This window comes from Coenobita brevimanus, chromosome 72, assembly GCF_032717465.1.
Source record: "Coenobita brevimanus isolate Jiangsu-jjx chromosome 72, ASM3271746v2, whole genome shotgun sequence".
NCBI classification, from domain to species: domain Eukaryota; kingdom Metazoa; phylum Arthropoda; class Malacostraca; order Decapoda; family Coenobitidae; genus Coenobita; species Coenobita brevimanus.
The window spans coordinates 14,083,846-14,111,193 of record NC_137025.1 but is presented as its reverse complement, the minus strand read 5'-3'; the positions used below and the strand labels follow the sequence as shown (position 1 = coordinate 14,111,193).

The 27,348-nt window shown below is 41.0% G+C and overlaps 1 protein-coding gene across 5 annotated transcripts in view; it reads right to left on the bottom strand.

The window, feature by feature from the left end:
• Window positions 1-27,348, bottom strand: part of LOC145407172 (uncharacterized) — a 239,258-nt gene that overhangs the window by 35,971 nt on the left and 175,939 nt on the right. For all 5 annotated transcript variants that reach the window (XM_080278196.1, XM_080278200.1, XM_080278198.1 and 2 more), the window contains exon 7: window positions 25,136-25,264. In XM_080278196.1, coding sequence (XP_080134322.1) covers window positions 25,136-25,264 — 129 coding nt within the window. The remainder of the gene's footprint in view (window positions 1-25,135; window positions 25,265-27,348) is intronic.

Genomic DNA, 27,348 nt, shown 5'->3' with positions numbered 1-27,348 from the left:
TTTGTTGGGGAGCCTCCAAGCTCCTCAATAATATTCCAATAATCCTTAGGGACAATCTAAATGTGGTCCCTAACAAAGGCCCCGGGAGGCTGCTTGGGAGCGACTGTGAAAACGAAAACAAGTACAGTGAAAGCTCGATTACCCATGTTCAAAATATCCAGATTTCGGCATATCCAGGCCATGAACGAATGATACAGTGGTACAGTAATTAAGTAAATACATAAAATTATTTGTACAATAGCTTCCGTTTAAACAGCAAGCGTCTGGTTGCCAACAAGCGAGCCACAGGAAAGCAAGAGAGAGTCTACCCCCCACCCACAACTCCTTCATGAGGGTGGTGGTGCAGAGTTTGGTGAGTTGATTGATAAAGAAGGGAAGTCACCACCAGACATATGCTCCTGTTTGGTCATTTACTAGGCGTACACTTTAAGCAGTGGAAGCACCTCATCAAATCAGTTCTTCTTCTTCCTGATAGTCTGTTATATTTTTCTGACTATTTCTAGGGTGGCAAATAAACATTTCTTGTTAAATTGTTCATAGTGAAAACTTCTGTTTGATTCACAGTGTCATGACAGAAAGGACTGTCCTAACCTGAGTGTTTAACTAAACCTAACCTAACCTAGCTCAACTGTACCTAATAATTTAACCTAACCTAGCTCAACTGTACCTAATAATTTAACCTAACCTAACCAGCTTAACTGTACCTAGTAATTCAACCTAGCCTAACCTAACCTAGCTCAACTGTACCTAATAATTTAACCTAACCCAACCTACAGTTGGGAAATTGGGAAATGAAATCCACTGTTGAGTACAAAGGAATACAAAGGAAAGCAAACAGCAACAGACCTAATGGTCCTTTCAAGGCTGCTTGTTACAGAGTAGACTATGTCTATGAGATCTAATTCTACATGCTGAAAGATAAGGATAGTAGAGTAAGAAGGCTCCCACTGCCTCCAAACCCTCCACGAAAAAATGAGAAGGACCACCATGCAGGATGGAAAAACTGACAAGGAAATATTACGGGAAAGGCTGAAAAAGAAAAGTTACATTCTGTAAAACTTTATCTATAAACAACCAGTTTGAATAACCTGAAAGGGAAAGTAATGAAGTTAATAATCAAACAGGTAAATAATTAACGCATGACACTATGCACATACATATATATATATATAATGACATGACGTGATGCTATGTACAGGTACATTAAGGTTAGAGGGTGCCTTGTAGACAGGAGGGGAATGAACTTACACGTAGCTGATAAAAGTAAGTTATTCGGACAGAGTTAGCTGAGGATTCTCGTGCAAGTACTTGTATATTTTGTTTTTACATGTCTTTTTTGCTTGACAAAGCAATAGGGTCATTTTGTAACTGCTGCCACCGTAACACTGAAGTTACTTTACTGGTTAATTTAGTATCATCTGCAAATTTGGATATTATACAATTTAGACCCTCATCTATGTCAATTATGTAGCTAATAAAAAGGATCGGTACAAGTACTGAGCCCTGGGGAACGCAACTATTCACATTACCCCATTTGGATTCCTTTCCGTTTATCACAACTCGCTGTTTTCAGTCTGAAAGTCAGTCTTGTAACCGTTTCTGCATATGTCCTTTTATTCCATAGGCTTCTATTTTGCTTACACTGGGTGAGTTTCTTCCATTGTGCCAAAAACAATCAATCACAGGTATGGTTTAAGGAAAGTGATGATAACAACATAGCGAAATCTTTCAGCAAGAAAAGGTAATTTACCACCCTGAAAACAGAAAAATACAGAAAACAAACCAGAGGAATATGAACTGAACTGGTAAGGTCTTCCTGCTGCTTAAAGTTATGCGTACATTTACCGCTCATTTTTTTGTTTTTTTCCGTGTATAGTGTACTGTATGTGAGACAGAGAGAATTGATACAAACAATAATGTACAGTATTCCATTAACCCCTTAATAGCTACAAGAACTGAATAATGCTTTACTGTACCAGTGTTAGCGACATCAGGTTTGCACGAGCTATAAAAAACTGCGAACAATAATGGGAAGGGAACGAAGGTCACTGGTATGTTTACATAACCCAACTCTACCATCCCAAGCAATCAGGTGGTCGCTTCATAAGCTTACATGTTAATGGTACATGCACTGCCATTTTATGAATTCTTCCGCAAATCATTGCAAATCACAGAATGGGTAAAAAAAAAAAAAAAAAAAAAAAACAGGTGAGCTAGAGGACTCTTTTCACACCTGTAAGAAAAAGAAATTGATATTGGAACTTTGAAAAAATGGTCCCAGGGTCAGTCACAGGAGTACACAAATTTCTGAACACAGGGCCACTGAAGAGGGTAAACATAAGCTTTACTTTAAGCAGCAGAAGCACCACCCAAATCAGTTTTTCTTCCTGACAGTTTTTTACGTTTTTCTATTTCTGGGATGGTAAATAAACATTTCTTGTTAAATGTGTTTCCCCGTTGTTTTTAGCTTTTCAAACTCTCGTTTGATTCATCAGTGGAAGGGAACCTTCTAACCTGTGTTTAATAACCTATCCTAGCTTAACTGTAGCTAATAATTTAACCTAACCTACCCTAACCTCCACTTGGGAAACTGGGAAATGAAATCCACCACTGAGTACACTGAGCAAGTTTCTTCCACTGTGCTGGGAACAAACAATCGTAGGTACGGCTTAAGGAACATGATGATGATAATGGGGGAAATTTTTCAGCATGAAAAGGTAATTTACCACACCTGAAATAGTCAGAAAAATTCAGAAAACAAACTGGAGGAATATGAACTGAACTGGTAAGGTGTTTCTGTCAATTAAGGTAAAGAGTACATTTACCGGTAAATAAATCAATCTAACAGTACAGCCATGCCCCAATATCCAACTGCCCGCTACACTGAACAAAAGAAATTGGGGAACATTCCCACAATCCAAACGGCAATCAATTTGTTAGTCCAAACTCTCCGCCACTCCCTAGGTTTGAAATAAGCGAGTCTGACCGCAGATGTGCTCATGCGTGCAGCTCTCCTGGTCCTATCTCCAACCCCTCTCTTCTCCTCCAATCCTTCCTCCATCCCCCATCATGCTCAGCACTGCCAGGCATGTCTCTCTCCCCATCCCCCACCCCTGGTTGTCTCCCTCTCCATCCCCCGCTTGTCTTCCATATATATGTGTGTGTGTGTGTGTGTGTGTGTGTGTGTGTGTGTGTGTGTGTGTGTGTGTGTGTGTGTGTGTGTGTGTGTGTGTGTGTGTGTGTGTGTGTGTGTGTGTGTGTGTGTGTGTGTGTGTGTGTGTGTGTGTGTGTGTGTGTGTGTGTGTGTGTGTGTGTGTGTGTGTGTGTGTGTGTGTGTGTGTGTGTGTGTGTGTGTGTGTGTGTGTGTGTGTGTGTGTGTGTGTGTGTGTGTGTGTGTGTGTGTGTGTGTGTGTGTGTGTGTGTGTGTGTGTGTGTGTGTGTGTGTGTGTGTGTGTGTGTGTGTGTGTGTGTGTGTGTGTGTGTGTGTGTGTGTGTGTGTGTGTGTGTGTGTGTGTGTGTGTGTGTGTGTGTGTGTGTGTGTGTGTGTGTGTGTGTGTGTGTGTGTGTGTGTGTGTGTGTGTGTGTGTGTGTGTGTGTGTGTGAAAAGAAGAGGAATAATTCCACTGAAAAAAGGTATACTCTTCAACAGCTGAAAATGTGTGGTACCAGTGCAGTTTTCTACCTAACCAACTGACTCTAACTACCCACAAGCATCCAGTATCTTACCTTGGCAAGTCCACTCTGTTAAATTTTATTCATAAAAACATGGAAAAATAAACTACAGAAATAAATCTTGGGCATTTATTGGTAAACTAATGATCTGGAAAGAAGTGTCCTACAGTACAGTTATCACGAGTTCACGGCTCCATTGCTCAGTTGTGTGTGTGCCCTCACTGACAGCCATCACTCCACCCCTCACTTAGCTGATATGCAAATAATACTGTAAATACTGTACGCTGGAAATGAAAGTACAGAAATTCTGTCAAATAAAACAAATGGTTCATTTCTATTAACCAGAGTTTATCTTTTCTGCCAATGCAAATACATTCTAAGATTACCTCATCTTAGAACACATTTGCATTGGCATCAAATGCATTTTAAGTTGATATCATCTTAGAACACATCTGCATTATCATCAAATGTGTTCCAAGACTGTCATAGAATGCATTTGCATTGTCTTCAAATGTGCTCAAAGACGACATCATCTTAAAATGCATTTGCACTGGCATCAAATGCATTTTAAGATTATATAATTTTAGAACACATTTGCAGTGCCACCAGATGTGTTCTCTTCTAAGATGGTCATCATACAATGCATCAGCATCGTCATCAATTTCTAATATGATGTCATCTTAGGACCCATTTTCTCTCATCAAATGTGTTCTAAGATGATGCCATATTAGAACGCATTTGCACTGTCATCAAACGTTTTAAGATGATGTCATACTAGAATGCATTTGCATCGACACTGTCATCAAATGCGTTCTAAGATGACGTCATCTCACAGCGCATTTGCATTGGCAAAAAAGATAGACTCTAGCTGGTAGAAATTAAGCATTTATTTTATCTGACAAAATTACTGTTTGTCTATCTATCTATCTATCTATCTATAGCCCGACGCCCTAATCCCACAAAGGGTGGCCGCAGACAAAACGCCTCCAAGTCACTCTGTCACCCACCATTTGACTCCCCTCCCCCCAACTCACCCCCCCCTCCCTCATATACCTCTCAACTCCATCCCTCCACCTCATCCTTGGTCTACCCCTCCCTCTCCCTCCCTCCACCTCACCTACATACACCCTCTTAGTCAGTCTTTCATTCTCCATTCTCTCCACATGTCCAAACCACCTCAGTGTATTTCTCCTAATCTTTTCAACCACATCCACATCTACCCCACAACGTTCCTTCACTTCTTCATTCGTCAACCTGTCCCTCCACGTCACTCCACATGCTCCTCTCAAGTAACTCATTTCCACTGCTCTCACTCTTGACTTGTTCCCCTCTTGCAAGGTCCACGCCTCGCTTCCATACGTCAGGGTAGGGATCACAATACCATCATGCAGTGACTTCTTAACTTCCATACTCACCTCCCTATTTCTCATCACTGCTTTCAGTGTACCAACAACCTTTCTTCCCTGCTGTACCCTTTCACGTACTTCATCCCCCAAAGTTCCATCCTTACTCATCACACTACCCAAGTACTTGAATGCACTCACATTCTCCATATCCTCACCATCCAACCTCACTGCACACTCTGTGACTTCATTCCTCTCAAACACCATAACTTTACTTTTGTTTACATTAACTTTCAGCTTCCTCCTCCTACACACTGTCCCAAATTCATTCACCAAACCTTGCAACTCCCATTCATCTTCACTCAACAATACTGTATCATCAGCAAACAGCAACACCGAGAGCTTCCAAATCTCACCCTCATTCATTAGGGCCACCCCAACATCCACTGCCCTACCTTGCACCTCCTTTACAACCCCATCCATATATATATTAAACAGCCATGGAGACATCACACACCCCTGTTTCAGTCCCACATTGAGATCAAAGAACTCACTCAGCTCACCATCCACTCGCACCGTAGCCCTAGCTCCCTCGTACATACTCTTCACAGCACTCAACAATTTCCCCTCCACTCCATATATTCTTAATACCTTCCACATAACTTGCCTATCTATTCTGTCATAAGCTTTCTCCAAGTCCATGAAGGCAGCATACACTTTCCTTCCCTTCTCTAGATACTTCTCCACTAAACATCTTAGAACACATATCTGATCTACACACCCTTTTCCCTTCCTAAATCCCCCTTGTTCTTCTCCAACTAGCTCCTCTGTCATATGCCTAACCCTATCAATGACTATTCTACCATATATTTTACCAGTCACACTAAGAAGGCAAATACCCCTATGGTTACCACATACTTCTCTCTCCCCTTTTCCTTTGTACAGAGGAACAATTATACCTGATTTCCAGTCCTCTGGAACCCTTCCCTCTTCCCAAGCCAATCTATACAACTTCCATATCCACTCCACAACAATCTCACCCCCATACCTAAGCATTTCACCACACACTCCATCAATTCCTGGGGCCTTTCCCAGCTTAATCTTCTTCATCGCTTCCACTACTTCCGACCTACTGATCTCTTCCTCCCTCCTCTCATCTCTTCTTCTCTCAGCCATTCCCCAACCACTTATATTCACACTGCTCTCACTCTCTACATTCAACAAATCCTCAAAGTGCTCCTTCCATCTCCTCAATTTCTCTCTCTTCTCCACCAACAATCTGTTATTCCTATCTTTCACTCCCCTACTATTTCCCCTTTCACACTGCCTGACTTTCTTTACCTCCTTCCAAAACAATTTCTTACTCTCCCTCCATTTCACACTCAGATTCCTCCCAAACTCTTCATCCACTTTCTTCTTACTCTCCTTCACCAGTCTCTTAACCTCCCTTCTCCTGCTCACATATACCTCTCTCTTCTCTCTCTCATCTTCTCCCCTACCTCTACTCGCCAACCATTCACCATATGCCTTCTTCTTTTGTTCCACAGCTCGTTTCACCTCATCATTCCACCATGCTGTCCCTTGCACACCCTTGCATCTCCTCCTCACTCCACAAACCACCTCACACACTGCACTTATCTCTTCCGTGAATATCTTACATACGTCTTCCACCCCTTCCATCTGCTCTAGCTCATACCTTCCCAATCTTTCTTCCACTATGCTCTTATACTCTGTCATTTTCTCACTATCTTGCAATTTCTCCACTCTTCTCACAGGAGCTGCTTCCTCCTGTCTTCCCCTTCATCTCCTCAACCACTTTCTTTGTAGCTCTACTTTGGCCATCACTAAGTGATGGTCCGAGACTCCATTCCCCCACCCTCTCCACACCCTTACATCCAACACTTGTCTTCTCATCCGCTCATCCACACACACGTAGTCTATCATTGCCTTTCGTTCAACAAGTTCACCATCCATCCTCCTCATTACTCTCCATGTATACCGGTGGATCATCTTATGACGAAAGTAGGTGTTGGCTATTGCCAACCCCTTACCAGCACAGATGTCCACCAAAGCACTACCATTCCCATCTACTTCAGCTGGCACACCCCACTGACCAACCACTCCATCCACTCGTACATTCCCAACTTTGCCATTCATGTCTCCAATCAACAGCACTCTCTCGCTCCTCTCAAACTTGTCCATACATGCTTCTACTCTCGCCCAAAACTCATCTTTCACTCTTGCCACTCGATCCTCTGTTGGAGCATACACACATACAATCGCCCATGCTTGTATACCTACTTTCATCCTCACCCATACAATCCTTGCACCCACTGTTCCATACTCTCTTATATTCTCCTTCCACTTCTTGCTTATCATCAGACATACTCCCTCTCTTGCCCTCTCATTCTCACTGACTCCCGCACATATACCTACACCGTATTCCCATTCTCTCACCCTTTCACCTTTCCATTTAGTTTCAGTCAATCCACATATATCCACTTTTGCATCCTCAAGCACCTGGACAATCTCTCTCTCTTTCACTTCATTATTCACTCCTCTAACATTCCATGTTCCTACCCTCAGAATGTCCTTTGTCCGTTCCTTGGTCGTCAACGTATGGTCCGTCCGGGTCCGAGGCGCTTTATTTGCTTTTTTAGTTAGTTCTTTTTACGGGGTGGGGCACTAACCCACCACCAACCCTTTTAGTCGCCTCGTACGACAAGCAGGGATACTGGGGGAGTATTCTTGAAACCCCCCTACCCCCAGGGGGAAATTAAATATTTCGAGGATTCGAACCAGGGCTAGCAACTGCGTGAGTACAGCAGCTTACCAAGCGAGCAATTTAGGCACTGTGTTTGTAATCCTTCATATTTAATGTAGCATCTGTAGAACAGCTGAGTAGCGAGTGAGGGGTGGAGTGATGGCAGTCAAGTGAGGAATAAATGGGCTATGGCATGTACAGTATACACAACTCTGAGCAAGGGAGTCATTATTACTGTACAACACTTCTTTCAAAATCATCTGTTTGCCAATGCATGCTTAAGATTTATTACTTTAGTTTATTTTTCTGTGTTTGATGAATAAAATACTGTGTAATGAACAATATTAACAAAATACTTACCATGTGCATTTTGCACTACTGCAAGACACTGCAACCAAGTGTGTTGCATCAAAGTGGGGGGGGGGGGTGTTTTAGGTTATTTCAATGGAAAAATGTTAGTGTGGACCTGGATACAAGTGGTATTGTATATACTGTACTGCAATGATATAGCCTATATACATTATAAGTATATAATATCAGATACCCGGGAAAAAATCGGTAACCGGGAAGGTAAATTCCCCAAGCTTCTCGGTTAACTGGGATTGTACTATAACTTCGAGGACTTCTGAATTTATCAAGTTTTATGTAGTACACAGTCATGTTTCCATCACCACAAGCATCTCATTAACATCGGCACACACTGTGTTCTTGGGGTATGATTGTTACTTTACATACTTTTTTTCAAAACAATGTTTGTTTTTCCAGTCATTTGAGAATTAATTTGTAAAAAAGAATATGGCAGTGATTTTATTAAGCCTTAAAAGGTGGTCAATGTTCCGGAACGTTCATCAAGGAAAAGGTGGTCAATGTTCCAAAATGCATTTCTATTCCACAGGCCTATATAAGGAGTGTGTTGTGGGTCTCAGTATCAATTGTTTCACAGAACACCACACACTGAAGACATATTAGTGTGAACAGTTGTGGCAATATGAACTGTTGTACATAATATTTACATACGTAAAATTATAACTGTATAAATGTTAGATAAGAAAGATATTACATAAATATAGTGTGTAGTGTTCAAAGTGCACCATGAAGACACAGAACAGTGTACACAAGGTAAAAATAATATACTGTATTTTAGTCTGTTGTTACAAATAAGGGCAGAAAACATGACTCGCTGCCCGCCTGCTCTCAGTCGCATGCCACTGAAAGTGACCTTGACACACCACCACCCCTCTCACTCACCTCTCACCACCACCCTGCCCATGTGGAATTTGATGTGAGTAACATCAAGTTCTTTATTTTTTCAGCTAATCTGATCCATTCATGCATGTTCAGCGTGATTTCATAACAATTTATTTTTCAAAAATAACCTGCCCCACATGGATGTAAAATTGGAGAGTAGCCTGCCATTTATGGGTTAATTATGGTTTGTGGTAGGTGGGGGCACTCACCATCCACTCACTCAATATAGTGCTGCTCTCGGGTGTCTGCCCTGTCCTCTCCTCCATCCTTCTTTCCTTCCATCTTTTTCTATCTTTCTTTCCTTCATTCTTTCCTCGTCCTTCTGCCTACGGATGACTTTACACTCCCTCTTCTGTCTTTCATTCCTTCCTCTTCCTTCTGCCTATGGGTGACTCTACACTGAATGACAAGCCAAATGGTTTCCTGTACACCAGGAAACTATTTACTACGCTGCGTGGTAACCATATAACCAAATTTTGGCGCCTGGTGGTTTAGTGGGTAATTATTGTGCTCCAATCGGATTGAGCCGGTGAAGGTTTATATCCAAGGGGTGGTTGGGGTTTATTGCTCACGTAATGCCACTAAAGGATGAGTGAGGTTGGTCACTCTCATCCTAAATGTCAGAACCAACTGCCTAGCCCCGGGCTCCTATGCTCCTCATGGGGCAACGTAGGATTGGATGATGGATGGATGGATGGATGGTACATACCATCATACATCACCAAATCCTGTGTTGCCCTATGAGGAGAGTAGAAGCCTGGGGCTAGGCAAGTTGGTCCTAACATTTAAGATGAGAGTGACCTGCCTCTCATCCCTGAGTGGCATTACATGAGCAATAAACCCCAACCACCTCTTGGATTTAACCCAACACAGGCTCAGTCCAGTTGAAGCGCCTTAATTACTGGTACCCACTAAACCACCAAGCACCATAGTTTGATTATATGGTTACCATCTACCATAGTAAATGGTTCCCTGAAGTACAGAAAACCATTTGGCTTGTCACTCAGTGTAGAGTCACCCATAGCACCCACAGGCAGAAGGAAGAGGAAAGAAAGAGGGAAAGAAAGACATATGAGGAAGGAATGAAGAGAAGAAAGGGCACCCACCCAAGAGCACCACTACATTGAGTGAGGTTAAATTATGGTATATAGTGAATACTTTTGCATGAATCAGCTACGATTGCAACTAGACAATATGTAAAGTCGCTAGATTTTGTGAGTTACCAAGCTGGCAACACTTGAGTGACCCAAGCAGAACAAGGAGAGCTGGAGTGCAGGCCACGTAAGAAAGCGCAGAACAATATATCATGTGGAACCCCACTGACACTTTCCAACACAGCTTAAATTTTTTTGAAGGATGATCATCTGTTCCTCGCAAATAACCACACCCAGCAAGAGTGGTCCCCATAAAGAGGAAGGGACTATTGTATATGGGTGGGTGAGTGGTGGTGGTGGGGGTGGGGGGGGTGCAGCAGGAGTGGCTGGGTAGTGGGCAAAATAGTTACACATGGAATAAAGCAGAGCTGGGCACTTCCACCATCACTTCCACAAACCGCATAGTGTGATTTCGTTTGTGGATTTGCATTTGTGACAAATTTTACACAAATCTGCAGCTTTGCGTTTGCCCGCAAACCAGCCTGACCTCTGAGAACTTTAACTGGTTTGTATTTATGAAGGCAACATGGTCCTGCTCAAGATGGAGTTGTCTCTGTTGTTGGAAGAGCCTTACTATGAGATGAATGAGGACTAAGGAGGTTAGAGCAGAGGAACAGAGGTGGACTGGTGCGTCAACCTGTCGACTGTGAGCTGTGATGTGTAATAATTTAGTTTATCTACAACAGTGAATGATTTACCATTGTTTTGTAGTAAAAATAGTGTAATACACTAATATGATAATGATTAAAATATTACAGAACCCCATAATTGCTGAACTCAAATGAGTTACTTGAGAGGAGCATGTGGAATGACATGGAGGGACAGGTTGACGAATGAAGAAGTGAAGGAACATTGTGGGGTAGATGTGGATGTGGTTGAGAAGATTAGGAGAAATACACTGAGGTGGTTTGGACATGTGGAGAGAATGGAGAATGAAAGACTGACTAAGAAGGTGTATGTAGGTGAGGTGGAGGGAGGGAGAGGGAGGGGTACCGAGGATGAGGTGGAGGGATGGAGTTGAGAGGTATATGAGGGAGGGGGGGGGTGAGTTGGGGGGAGGGGAGTCAAATGGTGGGTGACAGAGTGACTTGGAGGCGTTTTGTCTGCGGCCACCCTTTGCGGGATTAGGGCGTCGGGCTATAGATAGATAAATAGATAGATATAACAAGTTCACAACTTAGCAAGTTCTCCCATCCCCCCCCACTCAAAAATAAATAAATAAATAAATAAATAAATAAATAAATAAACTGGAGGAATATGAACTGAATTGGTAAGGTCTTCTGCTGAAAGTTCAATGTACATTTAGCACTCACTATTCTGTTTGTTTTTGTGTGTATATGTGAAAGTGAGAGTATTGATGCAAACAATAATGTACACCCGCGAACCAAAGTTTCGGTACCCCCCTCGATGGAAGGAAGTGGAAGTCAGGGTTAGACAGAGGGCAGGTGAACGGGCAACCATGAGTGGTACTTTAGAACCGAGCTACGAGGCAAATAGTGAGAAACCTAATGACACTGGATTCGAAACATTTCCATGCTGTTCACCTGCAAAACATTATGCGTTCGTAACATACGTACTGTAACATATAACATAGACTACTGTGTTATCATGGTGTCCTGTGATACTGACCCATCTGTTTCGGATCCTCATCACACAAATAAAGCACCGAGCCAGTTGTATATAAGTTGCAACTTGTCATTATAACTGCAGTCATAATTTTTGTGAATGTTATCCCTGGATTGTCTATAGCTATAATATAGAATGATTGTGAATTTAATGTTGATTCTCACAGTAGTTGTGCGGATGGTTATAAATGTGGCAATTATTTTATGTGGACGACTAAACCACATTGTGATGGACATCGGAGAGCATTTGCCAATAATTTACTATAACCAGATGAAATTAGATGCAAACAACACAAAATATTATGAGACAACGAAAACACAGCTGTGGTATCCTGCTCCGCCTTGTTATCAAGGCCTTAACTGGGGCTTTACCTCATACGTGCATTATTTTCCTTCAGTCTCTGCCTCTTTTATTACCTTACTTCCCGGTATCCTCTTACTGCGAGTCGTCATATTCCTTGAAGGGTTTCTTGTCGTCCGGTCCTATAACCCGTACTGTATTACATTATTGCTCGCATCATCACTCCCAGACAAACAACATTAGCTCAAGACTGCTGAATCTGTTAATACCACTATTGCCACTGCCACTGCTACTGTAATCCCCCTTTTCCTATTGTGTCTAATTTCCCTCACAGTACTACTACTGCTGCTCCTATTACTACTCCACTATAAATCTGTATAATAATAAATATGAGTGTCCTTATGTCTGTGTATCTGTTAATCATAATTATTGTCCCTGTCCCACCGTTGACAACTCGTCACTGACCCGGCACCGCTACTCCAGTTCCCACCCACCATGGATTCAACTCCTCCCCCACTCCGACACCACATTACCCTTCACCTCATCCTTGGGCCAGAAGACCTGTTGTTCACCCTTTACCGGTGAATATACATGGCATTCATTAATAATAAAAAAGAAGGCATTTGAGAGCTGAACGGTAATCGCCCTCTAAAATATTCTGTTTGCCAAGTCCAAACTTTAGGCCATATTTTGATACCATGAAAGTTTTATGTTGATAGCTCAAGCCATTCATGAGATTTAATGGTGCTAAAGGCAGGCAATAAAAACTAGTTGACCTTTAGCAGTTAGTTTGGTGACTTTGACTCTGACCCAGAGTTGCCATTTTCGAACTCCTCCAAGATTTTCGCCATACCTTGATACACTGAAGGCTTCATGTTGATAGCTCAAGCCGTTCATGAGATATAATAGGAACACACACACACTCGCTGGTGCAGTGGTAACGCTCTCGCCTAGCATCTGTTAAGACGGGGGTTCGCGCCTTGCTCGGGTTGCGAAAAAGTTTCACTGACAAAGCGGGTGGTTACTGTCCTCGAGCAAGAGGATGGGTGTGTGCGTGTGTGAAGGTCAAGGCTTTGCCCTTAGATCGGACTATATGAGCTCTCAGTTTTCTTCCGGGAGGGTAAAATGCCGATGATCACAAAAACCATCATGTGATCCTGACCGACCCGGAGAATTACACACACACACACACACAGATGCAGTTAAAAACAAGATCGCTCCGCCTTCTAAAAGTAGGCGATAATAATATAATAATAACAACAATATCGTAGATATATACTGTAGTGTTCCTATCATTACACTTAGTAACTCCAGTCCCAAACGTGCTTATATTACGGAGCACTGATATATTAACCACAAAACCGACCACAGACCGTTCTTATCATTACCACTGCACCTTCCCTATAGCACTTCACCATTGTAATACAATCCACTGTAGTCCTCTGTGAGATCGCTACACGTGTTTGGGAAAAATAGCAGTGCACAACATGCCTACAAACCACTAAAATAAGCATATGATGTTTCACTGACATCCATCAAATAGCCTAGAAGAAGTTAGTGGACAAACAAACAAACGACTGGACACAGACAGACAGAAGCAGAATGTCTCGCATTGGTATGTAACGACCTGACAAAACTCTTGTGATCCTGCATTGCAGGTATTATCACAGTAATAATAATAATAATAATATAATAATAACAATAATAATAATTAATCACATGTTATTAGGCACGATACTGAGAAGGACACACACTGCAATAGCATGTGTCGACGCAATGCAGAATCTGTTTGCCATGACAGAAGGTTGGGTTGCTTTCAAACATTAATTTAGTATTACTATAACCCTACCATTACAGCATATTATGGCACTGTTTGGTTTTATATGTCACAGCTGTTTTCACTTGTTTTATCAGGGAGATTATGGTGTTTGTCCTCCTCTGTATCATGGATATTAACATGTGATTACTACTACTACTACTACTACTATTACTACTACTGCTACTACTACTGCTACGATTATTATTATTATTATTATAACCATGATGACACCTACAAAGCAGGATTGTAATAGTTTTGTCAGGTTGTCTTATACCGATGCGAGACATTCGGCCTCAGTCTATGTCCAGCTGTGTGTTTGTTTGTCCGCTAACTTCTAGGTAATTTAATGGATGTCAGTGAAACGTCACAGGTGTATTTTAATGGGTTGTAGGCATGTTGTGCGCTGTTATTTTTCCCAAAAATGTGTAGTGAGCCCACAAAGGACTTCAGTGGGTTGTATTACTATGGTGAAGTGCTACAGGTAAGGTCCAGTGGCAATGATAGGTACGGTCTGTGGTCAGTTCTGTGGTTAATATATCAGAGCTCCGTAATATAGGCACGTTTGGGTCTGCGACTTTTATATTTATGTAATGTTTGGAAAATGCAGCGGTGTTGTTGCTGTCAATTTTATAATTATTCTTATTAATGCATGCCACGTATATTCACCGGTAAAAGGTGAACAACAGGCCTGGTGGCCCAAGAAGGAGGTGAGGGGTAAAATGGTTCGGAGTGGGTGAGGAATAGAGCTCATGGCGGGTGGGAGAGAGGGGGGTGGGGTGCAACTGGGGTAGCGGTGCGGGGTAAGTGACGAGTTGTCAAAGGTGGGACAGGGACAATATGATTAACAGATACACAGACATAAGGACAATCATATGTATCATTATACAGATTTATAGTGGAGTAGTAATAGGAGTAGCAGTAGTAGTACTGTGAGGGGAATTGCAGTAGACACAATGGGGAAAGGGGGAATAGTAGTGGCAGTGGCAATAATGGTATTAACAGATTCAGCAGTCTTGGGCTTATGTTGTTTGTTTGGGAGTGATGATGCGAGGAATAATGTAATACAGTACGGGTTATAGGATTGGACGACAAGAAACCCTCCAAGGAATATGACGACTCGCAGTAAGAGGATACCGGGAAGTAAGGTAATAAAAGAGGCAGAAACTGAAGGAAAATAATGCACGTATGAGGTGAAGCCCCAGTTAAGGCCTTGATAACAAGGCGGAGCAGGATACCATAGCTGTGTCTTCGTTGTCTCATAATTTTTTGTGTTGTTTGCATCTAATTTCATCTGGTTATAGTAAATTATTGGCGAATGCTCTCCGATGTCCATCACACCCCCCAGTGCTCTCCGATGTCCATCACAATGTGGTTTAGTCGTCCACATAAAATAATTGCCACATTTATAACCATCCGCACAACTACTGTGAGAATCAACATTAAATTCACAATCATTCTATATTATAGCTATAGACAATCCAGGGATAACATTCACAAAAATTATGACTGCAGTTATAATGACAAGTTGCAACTTATATACAACTGGCTCGGTGCTTTATTTGTGTGATGAGGATCCGAAACAGATGGGTCAGTATCACAGGACACCATGATAACACAGTAGTCTATGTTATATGTTACAGTATGTATGTTACGAACGCATAATGTTTTGCAGGTGAACAGCATGGAAATGTTTCGAATCCAGTGTCATTAGGTTTCTCACTATTCGCCTCGTAGCTCAGTTCCAAAGTACCACTCATGGTTGTCCGTTCACCTGCCCTCTCTCTAACCCTGACTTCCACTTCCTTCCATCGAGGGGGGTACCGAAACTTTGGTTCACAGGTGTACAGTATTTCCTCATTTTTCGCTGGTTGGATGTTCCGCCAAAACCTCGCGGAACATGAAACGTCGAAGTGTGAAGTTAAGAATCAATGGGAAAAATAGAGGAGCATTTCGGTCGGACACGTACCTACCCTATCAGAAAGTACTATAACACCGTAAAGGCCCTACCCAAAATTAAATGAAGAGTGTTTACTAGTGCTTAAACAGCATAACACAATAAACATGTGCCTGAAAAGACATTAAAATTGTTATAAAGAGCTGCAACACCAACAATCCTTAACAGAAATACAGTGAAGACGTACTTCAGTGGCAAGTGAAGGTGTGTTAAGGGTGAATGGGCTAGTTCCCGATGTCACTAACAAGGAAAAACTGCCACTTTTCATCAGATTTTTTAATTTTCGACATCAAAGTCAGTCAACTAAACCCTGGTCATTTTATGTTCCCTCTTTGTCAATAAAGGAAGGGAGAAATTGTAACAACATTATTTTACTCATTGCTACAAGGAAGAGAGGCTGTAATATCGTCAAACAGAATAAAAAATTAGTGGGCTGAGTCTACCATCTCTGTATTGGGACGGTTATTATTCTTTCCTTCCTTAAATATTGATAAGCTTTATTTTACATCCATTTCATGTATTTGTCCATCAAAACAAAAATAAATACAGTAGTGTTACGAGAAACACATAACAATTTTTCGTTAAGAAACAGTAGCGTGACACTGCTAAAGATCATACGTTACGATCATAAACAATAACAAACTCACATGTATCTACTGCCCCGCTGGATCTGCTGTATAAAGATCATGGAAAACCGCTGCATAGAAAAATGGACAGTGCCTAGACTGAGCAACAGTACGCATCGTCTCCTGAGTGTTGGCTGCCGGTTGGGAGCATCAAAGTGCAGGGAAACTAGTGAAGTGTGAAACAACTCTGAAACTTTGTTCTAGCAGGAAAAACGAGGCATCAAAGTAAAATGCATCAAAATACGAGGAATTACTGTATTCCATTAACCATTTAATAATTCCTGGCACTGAACAACCCTTTATAGTACCAGTGTCAGTGGCATCGAGATGGGGCAAGCAATAAAAAACTGTGAACAATAATTATGGGAAGGGAATGAAGGTCTCTGGTATGTTTACACGACCCTACTCTACCATCCCAAGCAGTCAGATCTCAGGTGTTTTCGCCCATAAGGCACATGCATCGTAATATCATGAATTCTCCCGCGAAGCACAGTGAACACAGGATGGGTTTAGGAAGCTATAAACACACACACACACACATATTGCTAGGTGCACCAGATGATTCTCTTTACATCTGTATGAAAAGCAAACTGATTTTAGAACTTTAAAAAATCCTTCCAGGGCCGGCCAGGGTGGATGCAAAATTTCTGAACAAACGGCCATTGACGGTTATTAAGCCATACCTACGATTGTTTGTTTCCGGCGCAATGGAAGAAACTTACTCTATGTACTCAAAGGTGGATTTTGTTTCCCAACTTCCCAAATGTAGGTTAGGTTAGGTTTGGTTAAATCATTAGGTATAGCCTGTGGAATGCATATAGGGATTGCTTAGTTAGGAATGCTAAAGTGGTGTGTGGTGTGGCAAGAGTATCAACAAAAAAGAAGGGTACAGCATGGTGGGATGAGGAGGTAAAGAGAGCGGTGGAGGAAAAGAGGAAGACGTGGCTAAAGTGGTTACAGGATAGGGGTTCAGTTGAAATAAGAACTGAGTATATCAAGAGCATGAAGCACGTCAAGAGACTAGTGAAAAGGAAAGAGGAGGAGATAAATGATGATCTGGGAAGAAAAATGAATCCGAATTACGGTACTCTGAAAATAGGAAGTTATTCTGGAAAGAAGTGCAGAAATGTAGAAGTGAAAGCAGAAAGAAGTGTGATGGTGTGAAGGATGCAGGTGGTAAGTTACTAACCCATGGAGAAAAAGTAAGGACCAGATGGAAAGAATATTCTGAAAGCCTGATGAATGGGAATAGAGAGAGCAGAATGGCTGTAAACATGATTGTTTTTGGGGGTGTGCAGAGAAGGAATGCATGCCAGGAGACGTGACACTCGCGCAGGTGAAGAGCACGGTGAAATGACTGAAAAATAGGAAAGCAGCTGGGGTTGAGGTGTATGCAGAGATGCTTAAGTGCAGTGGAGAAAGTGGAATGAAGTGCTTGTTGTAGATATGTAAGAAGGCATGGATAAGTGAAACTGTACCTGCAGAGTGGAAAAAGGCTATGATTGTACCTCTGTACAAAAATAAAGGTGAACGAAGTGAGTGCAAGAATTATCGTGGCATAAGTTTATTGAGTGTGGTAGGGAAGGTATGTGGAAGAATTATTATAGAGAAAGTAAGAGAGATATCAGAAGTCCTAGTAAGTAATGAACAGGGTGGCTTTAGGAGTGGCAGAGGATGTGTGGATCAAGTATCTGAGTGAGACAGATAGAAGAGAAGGCTTGTGAGAAGGACCATTAGGTGTTTATGGCATTCATGGATCTGGAAAAAGCATACAACAAAGCAGACAGAGAGAGATTTTGGAAACTTCTGTGCATATATGGTGTAGATGATAAGCTGTTAGGTGCTGTCAAGAGTTTTCATGATGGCAGCGAAGCATGTGTAAGGGTTAATGGGCATCTAAGTGAATGGTTCACGATCGGTGTGGGCATGTGACAAGGTTGTGTGATGTCCCAATGGTTGTTCAATATATATATGGATGGGGTGATGAGAGAAGTAAAAACACGAGTAATGGAAAGAGGGATGGCGTTGGTAATGAATGGTGATAGATGGAATATCTCAAATTTGTTGTATGCTGATGATGCAGTACTGCTTGCAAGTACTGGACAAGAACTTGGTAGGCTAGTGCAGAGTTTTGCTTATGTCTGTGAGCGTCGTGCCTTGAAAGTAAATGCAGAGAAGAGTAAAATGATGGTTATTGAGAGAGAAGGTGACTCCTAGTGTGATGTCACAGTGAATGGAGGGAGACTGGAATTGGTGAGAGAGTTCAAATACTTGGGTACAATGATAGAAAAGAGAGGAATAAGTGCAAAAGAAGTTGAAAGTACAGTGACAAGGAAGAAAAGTAGCTGGTGCAATGAAGGCCTTGATAAGAGACAGAGGCTTCAGTGCTGCAGCTGCATAAGGCTTACATGAGGAAGTGTTAGTGCCAACTTTAACATATGGGTGTGAGACTATGGTGTGGCATGAAAATGAAAAGTCAAGAGTAAGAGCAGTGGAGATGAGATTGCAGAAATGTATGTGGAGTACAGAGGGTGGATAGGATATGAAATAATGTGATTCATGAAAGGTGTGGAGTGAGGAAGTAAGTGGACACCAGAAACGAAGAGAGTGTCCTGAGATAGTATGGTCATGTGCAAAGAATGGATAACAATAGTGGTGAAAAAGGTATACCTGAGTGAATTTGAAGGTGGGAGGAGGCGAGGAAGGACAAGGAGAAGGTGGAGGGATATGGTGGATGAGTGTAAGACGAAGAGAGGTCTGCAAGTCGGTGAGGCTAGGGAACTGACAAGAGATTGAGCTGGTTGGATGAATGTTGTGAGGAGAAGTGCATGATCAGGGATTTTGGCAACCCTTGTGAGCATGGCAGCATCTGGATTGACTGAATCGGATACGTTTGTGTGAAGCGGCAGAATGTGGTGAATGTTTTTGGCGTATCCAGTAAAGCCAGGATTCCGGGGGTCTGAATGATAAGTGAATGGAAGTGTGGCCTATTTGGATTGGGCAAGTTTGTGCTGTCTGGACGCTGCTACTCCTCACCCTGCCCTTGGGTGGGAAAGGAGGTCCGGATGATGATGATGATGATGATAATGATAAGGTATAGTTAAACTAGGTTAGGTTAGGTTTATTTAAATACTTAGGACAGTTCCTTCTGCCATTACGCTGGCAAGTCACACAAAAAATTGGCACAACTGAACAGCTAAAAAACAACAGGGAAACAGATTTAACAAGAAACGTTTATTTGTGGGTGTATCACAGTATTAGTGGTTCATAGGGAATGTAGTTACTGGTAAATGCCATATTTAGGAAGGCATCAAGAATTAACTAATTTCAAGAATTAGTGAGGGGATTTGGAATGAAACCCTCGCTAATTTGGGGGATTACTGTGCGCATTTTCCTTTTACTATAAATACTTTATATACCCCATTCAGTACTACAGACAATTTCCAAACTTCATAAAGTCACCTGTTGTTAGTAAGAATAAATAAATATATAACTGTAGTGGATGAGTAACTAGAGATGATTTTTAACCCCTTGATTACAAAAAATATCATCCGAAACTTAAAAATATCCTCTAATGGTGACCAGAATAAAGTGAAACTGATGCCGTGTTGCTGAACGGGATACAAATGGTTTGCACTTGCGTTTGCGAAACCGCAAATTTCAAAAAGATTGCAGATTTGCAGTTGTGGAAGGTAATTTTTTGAGTCTGCGGACTTATTTTGCAGAAGAGAAATTCCATTTGCAGTGCCCAGCTCTGGAATATAGTAGGTACGTGGGTTGGCGGAATGGAGAAAATAGATCCATGGGGTGAAGAGATCAAACACACCCCTGGGGAAATAGGCCCAAGGTGGAATATATGTATAATGGGATTAATGGGACCCAAGGGATCATCTCCCACTTGAAGAGGTGGCCACCCAAGGGCTATAGACAATGCTAGAATTCATGTACATTTTTTATTTATTTAACTACTGTATTTTAACATGGGCAATGCCAGGTTCCCTGCTGGTATATAAATTGTACTGAATTGGTCAAATTGCTTTGATGAACTGCAAAAATGAAATAAGTCCAACTTTTTTCACTTCATTTATGGTATTAATGACTCATTCGTGATTAAACTGCTTTGGTATGATTTTTTTTTTTTTTTTTTACCCTACAACCATAAACAAAAATTATGTGCACATACATAGTGACGAGGTTTAAGTAAAAGTTGGTCAAGATTGGAACAATGCAGGTGCACCAAGGGCAATGATAAGGAATATGGAAGCATGCATGAATGTAAATTTGTCACTGCACAGCAATATTATGATCCCAACTTTTGATGTATGGAGATGAAGTTTAGAATTTGTTGGAATGACACAAGTCAATGAGTGATATTAGTGGATAGGAGTCATCTGGCACGAGCATGTGAAGTTACAGGGAGAGAGAAACAGACAAGACATGTGAGGATGTTGTAAGGAGTGTTGTCGTACTGATGTGAATGGGTTGAAAAGTGTTAGCATTAAGTGTTTCTATTGGTTTGCCCATGTGGAAAATATGGAGAATGAGATTGACAAGCAGCACTTGCTATAAATCCTTAATTCCTTAAGACAGCCTAAAAGTTAAATTATCTGTGAAGGGAATTATGCCTCAGACAAAAAGGAACCTGAAATGGTTCAATAAACTTCCAAGGGTGATAAATACAGGTTATGGCAAATAACTTCATGAGAGGATATCAATAATATTTAGGAAGATTGAGCATCAAGTAAATTTTACTTTAAAAAATATAACATATCAATCCTCTGCAACTAATTACCAAATAAATGTAAAATATTACTGCCAATGAAAATTAATTCAACAAAAGAAATAACAGCATAATTTCTCATCAAAATACCTCTATCAGCAAATTCAATCATAACTCAACTTCCACAATGAATACAGGTGCATCAATATTACCCATTAAAGCTAATGCCCCACTTACACAGACAATATTTCCCAAGTTACATATACTGAACTTAAAATACAATCTACAGCAAAGTATCCAGTACAACATCTGCCTCAGGTCCACTCTGTCCCATACACTCACTCCACCCATCTTCTTCACATACCATACAAATCTGATTATCAACATGCCTCATCCACCATAATTACCTGTCCCAATATATCATCATATAAAACAAATTTACACCTGCAGTTGATCTTATGCTCCTTTTGAGGTAATGAACTTGCTGTAAGATATGTGCACCATACAATTTAATATCCTGTGCAGGATATTAAAAAACAATACAAAATAGTACAAGACAGAAAAAGTTATACAACATTTCAGTACTAAGACTTTTTTATTCCCTCCCAGCTTATTCTTGCTATTTTCACTTTACTTAGCTTACAAGAAATCCTTTAATGTGAAGGGGTTCAAAACCATTTAGAAAACATTATTAAGCCTGTTAATACATGATGTTTCCCCTATATTCAATGAAAAAATAATCTGAAAGCAGCAAGACCAAAATGTAAAAGACCTCATTATATTAGAGGTATGGAATTCAGGTGATTTATACATCAAATGTACTGTTCTGGAAAGAATATTTTGAAAGACTGATGAATGAGAATAGAGAGAGCAGAGCTGCTGTAAACATGATTGGTTTGGGGGGTGTGCAGGGATGGAATGCAGTGCCAGCAAATGTGACACTCGCACAAGTGATGAACGCTGTGAAGCGACTGAAAAATGGTAAAGCAGCTGGGGTTAATGAGGTGTATGCAGAGATGCTAAAGTGTAGTGGAGAGATGGTTTGGGGGGTGTGCAGAGATGGAATGCAGTGCCAGCAAATGTGACACTCGCACAAGTGATGAACGCTGTGAAGCGACTGAAAAATGATAAAGCAGCTGGGGTTAATGAGGTGTATGCAGAGATGCTAAAGTGTAGTGGAGAGAGTGGAATGAAGTGCTTCCTGGATATATGTAAGAAGGCATGGATGAGTGGCACTGTGCCAGCAGAGTGGAAAAAGGCTGTGACTGTACCCCTGTACAAAAATAAAGGTGAGCGAAGTGAGTGCAACAATTATCGTGGCATAAGTTTATTGAGTGTGGGAGGGAAGGTATTTGGAAAAATTATTATAAAGAAAGTAAGAGACATGTCAGATGTCCTTGAGTGATGAACAGAGTGGCTTTAGGAGTGACAGAGGATGTGTGAATCAAATATTTTCAGTGATATAAATAGTGAAGAAGGCTTGTGAGAAGGGCTATAAGGTGTTTCTGGCATTCAGGGATCTGAAAAAAGCATATGACAAAGTAGACAGAGAATGATTGTGGAAGGTTTTGCACATGTACAATGTAGATAGTAAGCTGCTAGGCACCGTCAAGAGTTTATATGATGGTAATGAGGCATGTGTGGGCATGCGACAAGGTTGTGTGATGTCCCCATGGACTGTTCAATATATATATGGATGGGGTAATGAGAGAAGTAAAAACACAAGTAATGGAGAGGGGGATGACATTGGTAATAAATGGTGATAGATCGAATATCTGAAAAATGTTGTATGCTGATGATGCAGCATTAACTGCAAATACCAGACAAGAACTTGGTACAGTAGACTAGTGCAGAGTTTTGCTGATGTATGTGAGTGTCATGCCTTGAGAGTAAATGTAGAAAAAAGTAAAGTGATGGTTACTGACAGAGGTGACGGCCAGTGTGATGTTACAGTGAATGGAGAGAGACTGGCATTGGTAAGAGAGTTCAAATACCTGGGCACAATGACAGAAAAGAGAGGGAAAATGTGCAAAAGCAGCAGAAAGTAGAGTGACACAAGGAAGGAAAGTAGCTGGTGCAATGAAGGTCTTGATAAGAAACAGAGGCTTGATTGTTGCAGCTGCATGAGGCTTACATAAAGGAGTGTTAGTTCCAACTTTAACATATGGATGTGAGATTATGGTGTGGCATGAAAATGAAAAGTCAAGAGTGAGAGCAGAGAAGATGGGACTGCTGAGGAATGTATATGGAGTACAGAGTGAATAGAATACGAAATGATGTGATTCGTGAAAGATGCAGAATGAGGAAATCTGTGGACACCAGAAATGAAGAGAGTATACCGAGATGGTATGGTAATGTGGAGAGAATGGATAACAACAGAGCGGTGAAAAAGGTATATCTGAGGAAATTTGAAGAAGGGAGGGGGCGAGGTAGGCCACGGAGAAGGTGGAGGGATATGGTGGATGAGTGTGTAAGGAAGAGAGCTATGGAAGTAGGTGAGTCTAGGGGACTGACATGAGATCATGCTGGCTGGATGAATGGTGTGAGAAGTGCATGATCAGGGATTTGGCACCCCTTTTTTAACGTGACAGCATCCGTAGTGACTCTATCGAATACGTTTATGTGAAGCTACAGAATGTGGTGAATGTTTTTGACGTATCAGATACAGCCAGGATTGCGGGGGCTTGAATGATGAGTGAATGGACGCGTGGCCCATTGGACTGGACAAGCTTGGGTTGTCTGGACATTGCTACTCCTAACCCTGCCCTACGGTGGGAGAGGAGGTCCGGATGATGATGATGATGATGATGATGATGATGATGATGATGATGATGTTCTGTTCCACGTGGATGATCAGACTTTTACTCCACACACCCCAAAATGTAGTAAAGTCACTACACTATGTACATTTATCTATTTATTTAATAATTTTCACAATTAAAGTCTCAATAATTTACAGCAAAACTGAATATTAAATTTCCACTGCTACACATAATGCCAATTTGCCAATGTCCCCCAATATACAGTTACAATTCCATGGAAAAAAAGTTGTGTTGTTTTGGATGATATATCAAATGTAGTGAGGATTTACTATGGATAAGCTCAAGTAAAAAGATTGTGAAAAAATGCAACATTCACCTAACAGACAGAATACCCTTTGGTAATACCCAACTGAGGCTCTATTATCAAACTAGTAACATCTGATGATCCGGAAATTGTATTCACTGACTTTCATCATATTCAAATCCCCTCACTGCATACTCATTTTTATAAGTGTTTCTGTACTGAAGGAATTAAGCACACTGGACTGGTTAATACATTTTCAACATATTCCTTTAGAGTACTGAGACAACTGTAATAAACAAAGAACTTAAAGAGATGACTATCTTCACAATGCTGCATGTTTACCACATAATTACAATGAAAGTTTTTGAAAATCTGAATTTGATCTATAGGGTTAACAGACCCAGTTCATCCTGATATCACAAAACAGTACTCACAACAACTATGTAAATGAAAAATTTCACAACTCTGCTGCATGTTACCTGAGACTATCATGCATTCTAATAAAGTGAGGCTTTCACATAATCAAGCACTTAACCCCCCCTAAGCCCAAAATACAAGTAAAATTAGAATGTCTGAAATTAAATATGTATCAAGTGGGTTAGCAGACCTATAAAGGCAGAATATGAATTCTAAGAGCATATAAAAAAAGGAAGATATAATGTAAATGGAAATATTAATTACATACAGTACAACTAAATGTGATTTAGGAACAAGAAATTCAAATAAATTCAGAAACCTGAAATGTAACTTGGGTAAAGTAGTCTTTTAGAGGTTTATATAATAGAAACCATAATATGATGAAATTTTGAGCATAAAGGGCACTGGTTCAATCCTGTTACTTACTTTTGCTTCTTGCCGAGGTAGGTGTTGCAGCAGCTTTACCTCTACCCTTCCCTGGTGTTCTACTGGCCACAGTGCCACGAGGGTTACGTCTGGCCGGAGTTTTTGCTGCTTTCTTAGGGCTTGGTTCACCTGCACCAAGGACAACAAACTATTACTAACACTGACATTTTTATTACAGGCTGTCAGACCTCAATGAATGCTGATTATTCTCCCATCTCATTGGAGTTGCTTGTTAACCCTAAAACCGTAAGAGGTTCCTACCAGCAAATAAAATAATCTGACACAAGTCAATATAAAACAGATAAGACATCCCCTAAATTGTAGGGTTTAACACACACCAATGCACATTATTTCCATCATTTGAATATGGTTATTGAAAACTGTATACAAACTATCACTATCATCTCATGACATGACACATAATGAACTAAAGTAAAATTCTCATATGATGACAAAAGTTACCCATATCAATTTTTCAAGTGTCACTGAAACTGGTGGGTCAAAGAACTGAATCCTTTCCCCTCGTTTCACTTTCAACTTATATAATGATTGGTCAACAACATCACTCAACACTTGTGTTACTTGTAGTCTCATGGCTCCAGTGATGCAATAGGGAGGAAATTTATATCTAAGACTTACTGACCTCCTGTTAATAACTGTCCCCAATTAAACCTTCTTTTTGAACTTCCATACACACATCCACATAGGAGGGCACAGATGGGGAGATGATAGTTATTACTTGCAGAACTTGAAGGTCAATCAAAATGCAATATTTTTAAAGTGAAATCAACTTTTTGAAGGTTTGAATGGCACATGAATAATCATGTGGCCCATTTCATTAGGCATGCTGATGACCCTTCTATTTACAGACTTCTCTTTCTGTTTCAGTATCCAATTCATCCCACTATCTCTACATGGTGATATGGGTTGGTAAGCTGATGATAATTACAGCTAGAACTTCATGCTCTGTACTACATTACTGTACTGCAGTTATTTTCCTAATAAATTTCTTTATATAGTAATTGTTTCTAGGATCAGTGAGATTCGTTGCAATTAGTAGAAATGTCCTTAAGGTAACAGCAATGATCTACCGGGTATCTATCTATTACCAGACGCCTTAATCACGTAAGGATTGGCCACAAACAAATCGCCTCCATGTCGCCCTATCCCCCGCCATTTCATTGCCCAGCTCCCAGCTCACATCCCCCTCTCTCATATACCTCTCCACTCCATCACTCCATCTCATCCTTCGCCTCCCCCTTCCTCCCCCCCCTCCACCTCACTTACATACACTCTCCTCATTAGTCTCTCACTCTCAATCCTCTCCACATGGCCAAACCACCTCAGTGTGTTTCTCCTAATGCTTCCTATCACATCCACATCCACATCACGATGATCCTTCACTTCCTCATTTGTCAATCTGTCTTTCCATGTGACTTCACATGCTCCTCTCAAATAACTCATTTCCACAGCTCTCACTCTTGACTTCTGTCCCTCCAACAAGGTCCAAGCTTCACTTCCATACATTAGAGTTGGTATCACAATGTTCTGTCATGTAGTAACTTTTTCACTTCCATGCTCACTTCCCCATTTCTTATCACTGCTTTCAAAGAACCAGCAACCTTTCTTCCTTGTTGTACCCTTCCAAGCACTTCACCCTCTAAACTTCCATCCTTACTCACCACACTACCCAAGTACTTAAATGCACTCACATTTTCCATTTCCTCCTCATCCAACCTCATTGTACATTCACTGACTTCACCTCTCTCAAAGACCATAACTTTACTCTTCCTTACATTCACCTTTAGATTCCATTTCTTACATAATCCCCCAAACTCATCCACACAAACACACACACACACACACACACACTAAGGAATGATATTCCTCAAGCACACACTGGAATAAATCATCAAAAGAGAATGAGGCTGAACTGATACAAGAATACAAGGAGGAAGAACATAACAGACTAACAGGAAAATAGAGAATGTGGGTGAAGGGTGAAGCTAAAGATATCAAGAAGTAAAATGAGAGAGAGAGAGAGAGAGAGAGAGAGAGAGAGAGTGTGTATATATATATATATATATATATATATATATATATATATCGTTTCATTTTTAAAGGCTCCAACATGTTTGCATGCGTCGGCCTTGGTCACCTAATGGCGGTTTTCCACGCTGCATGATCCATTGCAGCCTCCCTGTTCAGTCCCT